We start from the raw sequence: 14,292 nt of genomic DNA, 5'->3' as shown, positions 1-14,292 counted from the left end.
GTGGTTTCATGTGAACACAGTTGCAAAGGGATGTGGTGTGCATAGTGAATAAAGGCTGAAAACACATAAGTTAAACATATCAGGGTCATCTAAACATAACATATATCCATTTTAAGTAGTCCATCATCATCATGGTAATTGAACTGCAATTAATTTCAGCTGTTCCTCTACTGGTTTTGTTATCTTGTAAAAGCAGCATTTTAACATTACAGACAAATTTGCGTTGATCATCCGGTATGCCCTCCCTGTCTGAACTGTTTTCTCTGAACTATTTCCCTCCCCCCTACACCCCCCTTACTCTGTGATCCTATACTCTCTGCTCTCCTTCCTCTCCACTCTGCTCTGGAGCAGGCAGTTACTAGGGGTGTGTTGGTCTCATGTTTATCAGCTCATTCGCAAAAGACTAGCTATGTGTAAACTAGAGCAAAATATGATCAGTTGATTAACTGTTTAATCGATTGACATGGATTGGCAATTATTTTATCTATATATTTTTTGACTTTACAAGCAGAAGTGCCAAACGTTTGCTGGTTATAGTCTCTTTATTGTGAGGTTTTGATGATTTTCTTTGACATGTGTGATAGGAAACTGTGTATCTTTGAGTCTGGGATTACTGGTGGGATAAAACACACAACTTGAATACATGTTTGGTAAATCATGAAGTTTTTTTTTTTTTTTTTTTTAAAACTGTTTTCTAACATTTTCTAAACAAACTAATCAATAGATCAATTGAGAGAATAAGCAGCAAATCACTCAGTAATAAAACAAAGCAACATTATAATGGAAATAATGTGTCATGATTACAGCAGTTGGTCATTTTTACATGTAGTTAGCTGGATGGAAACATGACTTTGGATTGGAACCAGTCAATGTTATGTGCATGTAATTGCTAGGTTAAAACAACAACATAACAAAACAAACAAATAAACACAAAGGAAAACAGTAGTCATGTTAGGTCCCCTCATAACAACCTATACATCAGGAGGTCAATATCATATTTTTTTTTTTTAAATCACACATTATAATGCATTCAGCTTATGTCATAGAGTTGTATTGGTACAGAAAAAACAGCAAATAACGAAGCTAGATTTACATGTATTATCGTTAAATGTTGAGACAAAATTTTACATTTACATTTAAATGATAATTTAGTTAACAGTTGCTGTTGTTATTGTAAAAAAAAACCAAAATTATCTCAGGCCGTCGGTTAAGTATATTGTTTTTTTTGGAAAAACAGGAAAGGAAGACACAGCAACCACAGTAATAAAATGATGTCAGCGGGCATGTTGGAGCCCCCCTCAGCCAGCCTCCCTGAGCACACAGGGAAAGTAAGCGTCAAGAAGAAGGCGGGCACAAATTGTATTTCCAGCCGTTTGCTGGCTGGTGTTGCTGTCAGTCAACTGTGCACGCTTCCCCATTGGCTGAGCTGCTTCGCATTTATCGTGCCATCTCGTCAAGCTGCTGCTGTGTAATCGCAGGTAACTTTCTTACGATAGCCTTCCGCCGTACGACGTAGTTCTTGCAGCGCTCCCTCATTTTGAGGATTGCAGATATGGTACACAAAACTCAGCCTTGAAATTATGCATTTCCGTCGTTTTAGGCATCAGAAGACGTCAAAATTGTATTTTTCTCTCTGTAAAAATACCCATTCTCTCAAAGGCGTTTGAAATCGGACACCGCTGGCGTTGAGGCCCTCACATTTGTGCGGAGGGATACGTTGTTGCGTCTGACAATGTGGACGGAGGTGGTGAAGATGTCTACGAGAAGAATGAAATCATCTCAGTTGTAACAACAAAAAAGGAAGACGCGACATTAGTTACTATAATAGATTTGTTTGCACACAGACTTGTTACATTGAAGCAAACACGTGGGCGCTGTGAGAAAAGCAGGCTTACCGGGACAAAAGGAAGACGTCCACTGTGCTCCAATGCGTTTCATGCACTGAGGTCGAAATTCTCTTGAAGTTTTATGTTTTTCCCCTTGCGAGTCTCTTTTCTTTTTACTGTTGGATATCAGACACTTGGAGAGGAGAGGTAAAAACACATTCTTTCACTTCATGTTTCGGGGGAAGTTGCATGAATTCGATGGGTTTTCATTGACATCTATTTCGACGCCTGCAATTTTCGAAAAGTTTTTGGGAATGTGTGGTTAAAGCGGGGGATGTAAGTTTTTGTCTGGGTTTGAGGTGGCGAGCTAAGTGTGTGATGGTCTCCGCATCGACCACGGAGAGGAGGAAATTACTCCTTTGTTCTGCAAAAAGATCCAACTAACGTTAAATGTTAGTCCTGCCTAACAAGCCTCATTTTGTTTTTTTCACCGTGTGTCTCCGCTATTAGCTGTGGCGAGTATGTGGGAAATATGAAATCTTTACGTTGTGTAATGTTGGCGAGCATTTTAGCTAAACTTTGTGTTATGGGCCTACGCGTATTTTCCATACAAACCCGAAACAAACTTTCCATAAAACCCTTTTGGTAGCCCTTTAAACAGTCCTTTATGGAAGTGTCTGGCCACCAGCTAGACTTTATTTTATTACACATTTGGCAGGAAATTCCTCATGCTCCCACCCCCACCGTCTCCACTACCGAACTCCCTCATAATGCACGACTTGAACCCTAAAATGTGAAAGAAAGAGCTCTGTATTTGTTGCATGAAGTTTGGAGCATTGCTCTTTATTCTCCGGGGTCAGGGCCGTTGCACTTGTTTTACACGCTATTTGTTTTCGCCGGGAAGACACCAGTGGAGATTATGGTTTTGTTAGTTTTGAGGATGGTGTCAACATAGTTCAAAATAAATGGTGAATGGGTTTAGTTGTCAGCAGTAGCCTGGCCCTGGATGTGGCCTAGCGGAGATGATCAAATAATGCACAGCCTACATCCTGCGGTGCCCTAGATGTTTACTGTCATTGTTATAAAGTGTTTGACTCAACGTGGTTATTATTTTTAATCATGTTTCTGGCACAAGACGTTAACATCCGTTTCTTTCGGGTAGTGTTTGAATCAACAGTTGAACATGCCTTTTCTGTTCAGTACGGCAGCTCTTGTTGTTCCAGTAGTAATAGCATTGGCATAAACACGTTATACTTACTTTGCTTTTACGTTAACATTTGATGTGACTTACATCAGCAAAAAACTGCACGATCTATGCGCACCGAATTATGCATTGTAGATATAAATTTTTAAATGTCAAAAACAGTTATCCTCCAGTAAATACATGTTTGTTCGACAGCTAACAGGAACTTAATTTGGCCCATTATTTTTTTTAAAGTCATTGTTAAAAAACTAACACAGAGTTGTGTTTGCCCCTCGTGAATTAACATGAAATACAAAGTTTTTAGTGTAAGGCATTTGTTTAGCTTAGTGTTTTGTTTCACTGGAAGTGCAGGCTCTTTTGTGGAGAGTGACCTGCCTTCCCTGCCTTGTGTGGGGTGACAAAGACCCCTAATCTGCTTGCTTCAAATATTGATCCAGCAGTAGCCGAAGATGCCATTTTGTTACATTAAGCCCCTCCATGTGCTCCACTCCATTTAACTCAGTGGTTAAATAATAATTGGGAATGTTAAGTTTATTTCAGTGTGTGTGTGTTTGACCTATTTAGTCCTTCTTTGGCCATCCTATCCAGAAGTTTGGAAGAAGCAATGACAGCCATGTTCCTAGCCTATTTACACTTGGGGCGTTATGTTGTGTGTGTGTGTGTGTGTGTGTGTGTGTGTTTTTACTTCCTTTCCTTGTCTCAAGGTTAAATTAGTTCTGCTCGCCTGAGTTCACTGGAGTTGGACTGCACTGTTCATCACACAAGAAGTGACTTGTGTTGTTATGTAGAAAAAGATCTGTTTAATTAAATACTTTTGTTTGTTTTGCTTTTAAGTGGCTGTATATTGATATTTTTATTTCTTGACATAATTTCAGATCCTCTTGAGTTCCCTTTGTTTACATTTCACAACTTGCATTTCCTCTAAGACACCCATCTTTTTGTTTTGTTTTTTTGATTGCATCAATTTATGCCAGTGCTGTGTTACAAAAGAGGCAGTAAAAGCACACCACCTGTTGGTGTCCAAGTGCCTCTATTCCTCCACTCGCTCCCCTTACCATTAGTTCCCTGTGAGGCTTGCAGAACCACCGCTCAGCATCAGAGAGCGGCCTCGGGCTTGCGTTGGAATGAAAAACACAGGGTAAATCCAGTATTCATGCTCACTGTGTCATTTGACAAGGTTCTTTCTGAGTTGACATATGGTAATTTGGTAATGACGTGTTTGCATATAGTCATTAGCTCTGCCTTTCACCCCCATTTCCTTGGGCTAACAATAGTCCCAATTATGTCTGTAATTGTAAATGTATTACATTCTCTTTTATGTAGCAATGATCGACATATGGTTGTGTTATTTGCCAGAGTTGCGTAAAATGAAAGACAATTTTTTAAGTCATTACTTGGTAGTGATTTGACTAAAGGCAGAGTATTCATCATTTCATGGCAGTGTCTCTTGTACTGCTCAGATGGCAAGGCAGTGTCTCAGAAATTAACATGTTTAAGTAGACCTGCCTAAAGTGAAAGTGTGTTAAGTAGCCTCATGTTGTCTGTTTTCCCTCATTGGTCCATATTTCAGCGTGTTAGTAATTTGAGCTGTATGTTTCAGCCAGCTGATACTCGATTACTGATTTGTATGTTTTACCTTCCCAAATACATAAGATTTGCCTGTGACTAGGATACTTTTTTAATTTATAGTAGAATGTTTGAGCTACAGGAATAAATTTGAGGCATTGGCAGTGAGAGAATTGCTTTTGTTTTGTGCTGACACACTGCACCCCTGCACTGGTATCTTATGGGAGACCAACAACTTGCCAATATGAATCATCTCATGGGTTAAGATAAGGGTTGGGATACAGCAAAGCTAGAGTAGTTTGAATCATTATTTACCATCATTCTCCCTGTTTTTTAAGAACTACATGTAACTTCTCTTTGTGATTGCTAGTGCCATTAAAATCCTGTATCTGCAAATTTCTCTCATAGGGTTTATTAGAGACTGAAGGGTATGAACGAACAGCAGCAAAGAATGGCTGCAGTGGGAACTGACAAGGAACTCAGCGACCTCCTGGATTTCAGTGCGGTAAGAGAGTGGGAGAGCAGTCTGGGTGGTTCTGGGTGGCAGTGGTAGGTGGGTGGCACTGGGAGAAAGAGCTAAAAAGAGTGCGATACAGGTTTGGATAGGGGCAGAGGAGAGCTGGAGGTCTGAAAGAGAAAAGGTGGGGAAAGGGGTGTGGAAAGAAACTCAGTTTGAAGCTTAATTTCTCAAAATCTGCACCAGAAAATTAGAAACCTTTTTTGTTTTTTTACAGTACCTTGTGTCAGCTCTAGATATTTCCATTGCTCATTTTTGGCATGCAGAGGTAGCACTGATTACATCAAAGCGTGGCAAGTAAAATATTGCTATACCTCAGGGTGACTGGTGAAAATGAATTCACTTTTTAAATATAGGTTATTCAATTATGTAGGTGATGCAGAGATATAGTAACCAGGAAGTGGATTCTTACTGGAATGAACTGGTATCCACTGTAAAATGTAAATATTGAATTAGGAACGACTGCAGGAGATGGTGGAAATAATTTCACCCCCGTTCGTCTTGTTAACAGAATCTGAGGGGTGGGGGGAATATTGTGATGTATGAACTGGGCTGAGCAGACAGCTTCTACATTTCTGTCATATTTTAGTTTTTAGGAAGACATTTTCACAAAGATGTTTTCAGAGCTATCCTCCAGACATTATCTACAAAGTGGATAGAGGCATTCTGTTCAGCTTTTATTTACCTGTATTTCCTTTTGTTGTGAAGCCCTTTGTTGAGCTTTACACTGACATAAACATCTGCAAGGCCCAGTGGAGCTGTGTTAGTTTTTTCTCCTAAATAAATTGAAGAGCTGGTAAGGCTAAATTACAAGCTCTGGATAATTATTATATATGGGGCACAATGGGTAATTCCAAACTGTGACTCCTAATAAATATATGTCGGCAGGATTAATGTACCATGAGATTTCTTCTGACAAATTACAGTTGATTAATACTGAAGTGTTGATATTACTGCAAGAGTCTTTGAGGTTTTTAACACTAGGGAACAATAGGACTAGCTTTCTTTTTAGTGAATTTTTTTTTTTTTTTTGGAAATGCATTGATGCATATTGTTGATAGAGCTTGTAGCATAGAGCTGACTCGATTCAGTCAGCTCCTTTGTTAGTGCAGACATATTCTCTGCCACACCATTGGTATTTAAAGGAAATCTTACCCCATGAAAGAAAAACACTCCTTGTTGTGAGGGGGGTTTGTGGGAGGTTCTCATTAGACAGTTGGGTTGGTGTTAGAAAAGCTCAGATTGATCAGCTGCCAGTTTGTATCGGCAGATGTTCCATCTAAATATCACATTTGTAATATGGGTGAGGAACTGTCAAACACTGTACAAACAAATTTCCTCCTTTCTGTTTATTTGTTGGTTAGTCACGAAAATGCATGCTAGATTGGACGCGGAATAAAGCTAAACATGTTTGAGATATCTGTGACCAAATGTAAGGTCTCCATAACAGTTATTTGACTGCTGTAGGTTTTTTTTACTTTCTAAAGATCATATGTGGTCATGGCAGATTGCGCTATGGTGTCCTACTTACAAAAAGGGTTGCTTTGTACAGTAGAGCATGTCACTGAAAGATACCACACAGCAGATATTTAGACCACACCATAGCCTCATGGTAAAGCCCACAGTGGCTCACTGGCAAAGCCCCTGGCCTCATCAGAGCGTTTCAGAATTTAAAGTACTATATACTTTTGGCCTGATATATCTTCTGTATGTATGAAAGATTTAATTGCAAAATGCTGGATATTTGTTTGGCCAAACTTGCCTCTTTATTGTTTTGACATGAAATAAAGAGATATCATGTTTTTGAAATATGATATTTTGTGAATAAGGACCTTGAATGTTATATAACTTGACAGTATTTACTAGCATGTTTTACTGTTATGCTGGGACTTGTCTTATTAATGGTAAAAATCTTATCCTTATCTGATCCTTAGAGTGATCTAAAACTGAAGTGTCTGTAAGGGGGAAAAACACAGCAACTGAACGACATGTGTATGTGATGTCATTTATTAGTGGAAATAGGGTGTGTGAAGTGTGCCATCCTTTGCTTTGTTAGTTACAGTATCTTTCCTCTTTTGTCTTGTAGATGTTTGCGCCTCCAGTAGCCAATGGGAAGAACAGGACAATGACACTTGCCAGCAGTCAGTTTGGTGGATCAGGTAAGTTTTTCTGCTCAATGTACAAACCCAAACTGAATTTAAGAGTTACTGGTTTTAGTGTACTGTATGTCGTGGCAAATATTGGGTTTTCATTTTTTTAACCGACAAGTTATTGTAGCTGACATTGTCATGTCCCCCAAATAAGTTTTAGCAAAGCAACACTATCCTAATTTAATATTAAAAAAATCTATGCTCTTCAGCAGTCACGTTCGGTGCAAAAATGGAGCACACATCAACATGTTTTCAGTTTACCACAAGTGCTTCAAAGGTCAGCACAACCAAATCACAAAAAAATAATTTTCCGACATAACCCATGTGGTATCGAGCATACAGACAGTTTCAGTTTTATTTGCCCAGGGTTTGAGATGTCTGCTGCTGTCTCATAATAGAGGTTAATTTTATTTGTGGTGCTCAAAGCTTTACAAAATTGAGGAAATTGTTGTGTTTGTATTTGTTTATCCTACAGTGATTGGAATAGATTGAGTAGTGTACGTAATTTTTGAACAAATTGCCTTTTAGCAATGTACTGCAGCTTGCTCTAGGCCTGTTTATGTGGTGATTCCTTGATTGTTATCTATATAGAAAAAATAATCCATTTTAGACCACTGGTTTTTGGCCTTTTAACTGTCCTGAGCATTGGCATGTCTGTGAGAAACAGAAGAAAATGGATTTTAATCTTTCCAGACCCAGAATCCTCTTTATATGTAGATCTGAAACTTTGACCCTACATAAGTTTTGTTTGAACATGTGTCTAATTTTGTCATTTCTGTTTCTTTTGGTCACCTTTTTTTTTTTTTTTTTAACTATTTTAAAGTTCAAACTAGCTGCCATTTAAACCCCTCAAGCACCCGAGGCCTTTGAGTGGGCTCTGCTCTCTTCCTGAATGTTATTAGTAAGTTGTATTACTTTCGTTCCTCTGTCACCCTGCCAACCTGGCGTGTGAAATCGAGTCACACTCCCCAGTGTTCCCCAGAGTGAGAACTTGGCCACTGAGGAACAAAGACAAAAAAGGGGGCTTATGGACTTGAAACGACTCCCCCACCCTGAAGTGTAAAACACTCCTCCCCCAACACGGCACAGGGCTCTTACCCCCACTGATCTGCAGGAAATGGCTTGAGTCCGAGACAATGTCCCTCACCCCCAGCTCACAGCCTCTTAAACTGGCCCAGCATGCAGTGAGTGGCCAGAGTGGAAGAGAGAGCTTGTTGAATAGAGGGATCAGCCTGTGGAAGGCAGGATTCTGTTTGTTTCTATTACAGCAGGCAATTACTAAGCAGTGAGGAGTTAATTCCTTCCCCCTCCTCATGTCCTAAAGTGTGGCCCTCAGTCATTGACACCAATTTTAATGCGATACTTCAAGCTGTCACATTTTACTTTGGGAGATCTGCAGGTACCCTCTAATAGCACTTGGGAGTCAAAATGCTGACATCCGCGAATTCCAGCCCAGGAGTTTCTCGTAGATCTTTGTCACGTTACAACACATGTAGTACGACGTATACATTCTGTCTATATTAGGAAGGAAACCCACACAGACAGACTGTACATATGAGGAAGAAAACTGAATGCTCATATTGGGTATACATGCTATTTTTATTCTTTTATGTAATGGCTGGGACCATATTTTGAGTCTCAGCCCAAAACTTTGCATACTGCTCCAAAACACTGTATGGTTAGGGGCCAGAAAACCTGTTTATTATTAGAAATGATGACCATTAAGGAACAATGTCCATCTATGACGTCACTTAGGCGGCTTGTATATTCAGGGACCCAGCAGCGCGGGAACGGCAGTGGGCAGGCTAGTGGCCCACCAGACCACCTCTATTCATCAACACAAAAGTGCTCAGAGGGGTGCTAATTGCATTAGGCGTCCTTCTCCCTTCCTCAGTGGCCAGAGTGCGTGCGTGTGTGTGGGGGGAAGGGTGTGTCGGGTAGAGTGGAGGGGAGAGGATAGAGGAGACGATTGGCAAGAAGTGTGGGATGTTTGAGAAGTAGGGGAAGCAGAGTGTGATGGTGTGTGGTGGGAGCTGGCCAAGCCCACAAGCCTTCAGGCAGGCGTCCCCTCTGTCACCTTTGCAGCTGCTGGCAACGTCTCCAACCCCCTTCAAACACATACAAACACACACAAATACACGGGACGTGACACGCTCGCTTCCCTGAGATCACAACAAACAACACTGTGAATTTACACATGTGGTCTCTCCCGTTGGCTAGCAGATTAGCCATGTGTTTGACTTTTGCACTCACAGTCGTATACCTGCACACGGCTGCATTATTGTGTCAACTATTTTTCTGTGCATCAGTGGGTTGTAGTTAAAAATCCAAGCCCCCAGAAAGTGGAAATCTCAAAGGAGAGTGGCTTCCTTCTTCAACTCAATTAGATGTTTTCAGAGCCTGCAGTCGGGAGAAGGCTTTGTGGCTCAGAAAATAAATATTTTTCTGGGGTCGGGTTGTTAGTCAGTATTTGTCGTGCCTTGTCACTTTCACTGGAAGTACATTTACACCAGCCATGTCAAAATCTGGATGGATGTGATATACATCCACAGGACCTGGTGTTTTCATGCCAGCACCATGTCTTTTACATTGCTGATGTGCTTACCTAATTGGTGGGTAATTCAGGGTTTTTTTTTTTTTTCAGTTTTAACCTTGTTTTTCCAGTTTTGCTCAATAGACTGTTCAAAAGTTCATCAGTTACTTCACTTTTAAGCTTTATTTAGTTCCAGTTTGCTAGGAGCTTTCCTCTTTACCTGCTCTATATGTACAGCGTCTCGAGATAACTTCTGTTGTGAATTGGCGCTATATAAATAAAATTTGACTTGACTTGACTTGACTTGACTTTAATTCAATTAACTTTTCAGCATATGAATGCTTGTCTTCACCCAGTCTTGTAACTGTCCATTGTTTGAAGATGGCATGAATTTTGATATTAGTTTTTTTTTTAGTCCACATGAGCTTCAGTACTCAAGTACTCCAATGCTGTCTTCATGTAATCTTGGCTGTCCTGTAAAAAAGAATTACGTACTGAGCATGCACATTCACATTAACCTTTTAGTAAATACTATATAGATTTTGTTAAGCATTCAAAAATGGTGAAACTCTTTAGTACAGACATTACATTTTAACACATTCACCAGTATTTCTAATCCAAGGTATTGAAATAATAGGTTTCAGTGTATTGTGTTACTAGGGCGATACTTAAATGTTCATAAATTCAAGTCATTTATGTTTTCATCCATGATTAAAGAATGTTGAACCATTTGAAAGTTGCTTTTACCAATGTAATATAAACACAGCAAAAAAAAAAAAAGAAAACTGTCAATGCACCAAGAGAGGTATGTTACCACTGCCACTCAAGTATCACACAATTATGTGTCAAGAAAATCAGTTACAGGTATTTACAGTACCTGATAATTGCAGTGTGGTAACATCACATTCTTTTTTTCTTAACAACAACAAAAAACCAGTATAAATCCCACTATTCATCTGTTTTCTTAATAAGTAAGTGATGAAAAGATCTGAGTTTGTCCTTTTAAATTTCATCGAGAATGCAGACTCTTAAAGTGTTCAGAGCAAACTTTTTAGGTCACGGACAAAAGGTTGTTTTAAAACAAAGAGCTAAAAATATTTTTACTGGCCAAAATAATGGATGTAGGAGTATATCACTGACCCACTTTAAATGGTACATATCTTGTTCTTACAATTAGTCTTAAAAGTTTGCTTGCACAAGAGTAACACAGCAACACACCCAGCACCCAAATGCCATGATCTCAGGCCAGTATAGCATGTGACAGCCATATTTATATATAAATATATATATATATATATATATATATTATATATTATTTTTTTTTTTTTTTTTCTTTTTTCATTTTTATAGAACATATGAAGTGTGGCGGGTCATTTATAGGACCATTATGCATTATTTTATCATTTTGGTTGCCTGTGGTGACTGTCAGTTTGTGTTTGGTATTACACATGACAAGGTATTAACAACAATAGAAAGATCTCTCTTCTGGCATAGTTGGGCTCTTCTAGGCTGGCTGAGCGTCAGTGTCACCTCAGCAGCTCTCCACCTTGTTTTAATTGCCTCCGAGTTAATTACTCCAGTAAGTGTGAAACAATGTTGTCAGACTTCTCCTGCACAGCCGTGCTTTCACTCTATCCTCTGCACCCCCGCTGGCCAAATGGAGGCTTCATAGGCGGATGAGTGGTGTATTGAAAATAGCTGTGAAGATTATGAACTTACTCCCCCAACTCTACTTGTTGGCTTGGTAGACCTACTCACCGCAGGTTATTGTTGTCTGTGTTGATTTATGTTTTTGTGGGTTTACCTACTACATTTTTATGCATTTAGTACATGTGAAAATACTTGTGGTTTAACAGCAGTTTTGGATGAAGCTAGAGTGTCTTCAAGTGGAAAGATGAGAGTGAGTTAAAATACATTCATTCACAGCTAGGCTACAAGCAGACTATCTCATTGTTGATGTCTCTTCTCTGAAGTGGATTTTTATCTCGCTAATTTGGTATTACTTCTCCTGGCGCCAAGCTTTGGCTAAAGCGTCTTCATACAAAGTCTGTCATCTTTATTTAGCAGGCAGCCCGTCATCAGTGTCCTGTGCCATTGGACATGGTTGATGGTGGTGCAGTGCTTTATTAGTGCTGTGGCCTTTCAGGAGGGCCGATCTGACAGTGAGCGAGGCTGATCTTTTTGAGGTCCCCTCTCCTCCCTGCTTGCCTGATTCTCCATGCCACTGGCATCGGCTCCATAGATCACGGCTGTCGCAGCGTGTGTAGGTGCTTGCACCGCTCTGTTCGTCTCATCACTCATTCTCACTCGTCAGCCAGGCTGCTGATCTCACCCAGACCCCTCTCACTCTTGTTCCCTCCTTCCTTCCTCCCTCCCTCTCTCTCCCATTCTCTCTCTCGCCCCCTCTCTCTCCCTCCCCCTCTCTCGTCCCCTTGCTTTCTCCTTCCACCCGCTCACTCTCTCTTTTGCTTTCTCACACACATTTTTTTAATTAGGCAAAAATCAAAGACGAAATATGAATATTCATAAGGAAACCACATTAATATGCACAATTATGCAAATCAGCATGCAATTAAGCCCTGTGTCTCCAGAGAGCCTGGATAGCATTAGTGCATAAGACAGGGAGAAGGGGATGATGGGGGTATTTTGGAGTTTTCTGCTCCACCAGTCTTTTGGCTGTGTTTTTCCTTTGTGCCACACATTGGTTCTTTCTTTACCTGTAATGTAACGGTTCATGTTTTGGCTTTACACCTTTTGTTTTGTGTTATTTTATGTGTTTGTATATGTCAAGTTGATTGAGTGAGATTTAAATGCGGTTTAGATGACAGTTTATCCTCTTGGATTACATTAAAGGATGTAAATGGTTAATTTTCAGCTCTTCAGTGACCATAATGAACACTAATGGGTACACTGAGCAGCATTTCCTACGTGGTTTTCGCCAGAAATGGTTTAACATTGCATTGCATCTTGAATGCGACAGCAGCACATCTGATCAATAGTGATGCTCTCCCCTGACTTGTGCTAGTCCATTGTGGCCACTTAAGACATTGAATGTTGAGAGCAGGGCATGGTGACAGATTCTCTTGATACAACTCCAGCATCTGGGTGTTTCTGCATATCTGACACAATAATGATTATGTATTCTCATTTGTGATGGCTAGCATTCTTTGACAGGAGCAGCCCAACCTGCTTTTTGATTCCGTCATATCTAATTCAGACCAACTTCCTGGTACCTGTCAGTCATAATACTGTGTCTTTTTTTTTTTTTCAGCGATAGATGAGCGCAGCGGCTCTGGGTCTTGGGGCTCGGCAGAACAGAACAGCCCCTCTTTCAGCCAAGGACGGGTAAGATCTACATACACGCGCACTTGCACTCTTTAGTCACACATGATTTTAAGTTTGGAGATCTAAGCATTAACACCAGATGCCATGATATTGTCACACACTCACATGTATTCAGTTAATCACTTTGCCATAGATGAGCACACATGCACACACATCCTCTTCCCCAAACACCACAACAGCTTTGTGCTGTTTTCCTGCCGTGTGCCATGTTTGATTTGAAGTGGTAGTTTTACTTTCTACCTAATAACCTTGGCTCAGGATCCTGCATTGGCAAGCTCTCCGGTAGCCCAAAACCTCTGTGGAAGCCCACCAGTAATTGCAGCCTCACATCCGCTGTAACTGTCTTGGCACAAATCTGTGTAAATACAAGGAACAGGGGGTGAAATAGATGCAGCAGGCTTTGATTACCACAAGTTGATAATTAAGAAAGTCAGTTTGAATCCCCCGAGCTGATGCAGATTTGTTTGGCATGGATCCTGTTAGTTAGACAGAAAAGCAGGAGCGTAACAGCTAAGCCATATAGGTGTGCTAACAAGATGGGGATCGCCTTAAAGAGTGGTTATGATTTAGGTTTATATGTAAGTTGAAATGTATTTGCCTGATGTTAATGCCTGCATGTCCTTTTTAAGGTTTCTCATGTTGTCTTGTGTGTGCCATTGTACCTACAGGGCTACGGGGAAGGATCCCACTACAATGAGCACGAAGGCCTGTCCTCTCCATTCATCAGTTCAGGGATCGCAGGTATCTTTTTTTTTTTTTTTTTTCACGTGACTCTTAAATCGTAAAAATAGCTTGATGAAAAATCTTTAGCACTTAAACAACACGAGTGTATGAATTTGGCAAATTTACCTCTCACTGCCAAATGCAGTGTAGCATTGTCTCACTCCAGTTTTGAAAAAAAGAAAAACATGTTGTCACCATTTTGACTGTTGTGTATACTTTGTTATGACCACAGAATTGTTTTCTGTGTGGCAAAATGTGTATGTGTGTCTACATGCATGTATGTGCATGCGTGTGTGCCTGTGTTCATTCGTTGAGTGTTGGGGATGTTAGGGCACCGAAGCAGAAAGCTTCCCTAGGGTTTTGTCTGGCAGGCGGCTTTATGCAGCTGAGCGTACTGAAAAAGGGGAGAGCATCTCTGGACTTTTTGT

General features: G+C 40.3%; 1 protein-coding gene and 1 long non-coding RNA gene across 13 annotated transcripts in view; one reads left to right on the top strand and one right to left on the bottom strand.

Moving 5' to 3' along the window:
* Positions 1-523: 523 nt before the first annotated feature.
* Positions 524-2,032, bottom strand: LOC127143476 (uncharacterized). The gene is made up of 2 exons (XR_007814925.1): positions 1,896-2,032; positions 524-1,757 (listed from the first exon to the last, which is right to left on the bottom strand). It is a non-coding gene; the product is annotated as an uncharacterized LOC127143476 (long non-coding RNA).
* Positions 1,720-14,292, top strand: part of tcf3b (transcription factor 3b) — a 27,718-nt gene continuing 15,145 nt past the window's right edge. For 4 of the 12 annotated variants that reach the window (XM_051077288.1, XM_018667263.2, XM_018667258.2 and 1 more), the window contains exons 1-5: positions 1,722-2,033; positions 5,005-5,101; positions 7,200-7,272; positions 13,068-13,141; positions 13,810-13,882. In XM_051077288.1, coding sequence (XP_050933245.1) covers positions 5,027-5,101; positions 7,200-7,272; positions 13,068-13,141; positions 13,810-13,882 — 295 coding nt within the window. In that variant the 5' untranslated portion in view covers positions 1,722-2,033; positions 5,005-5,026. Of the gene's footprint in view, positions 2,034-4,148; positions 4,169-5,004; positions 5,102-7,199; positions 7,273-13,067; positions 13,142-13,809; positions 13,883-14,292 lie in introns of those variants that run through there. The other 8 variants (XM_018667261.2, XM_018667260.2, XM_018667264.2 and 5 more) reach the window with 6 other exon arrangements.

Source organism: Lates calcarifer, linkage group LG17 (assembly GCF_001640805.2).
Source record: "Lates calcarifer isolate ASB-BC8 linkage group LG17, TLL_Latcal_v3, whole genome shotgun sequence".
Taxonomy (NCBI): Eukaryota; Metazoa; Chordata; class Actinopteri; family Centropomidae; genus Lates; species Lates calcarifer.
The sequence above is the reverse complement of the archived record's forward strand: the minus strand, read 5'-3'. Positions and strand labels throughout refer to the sequence as shown.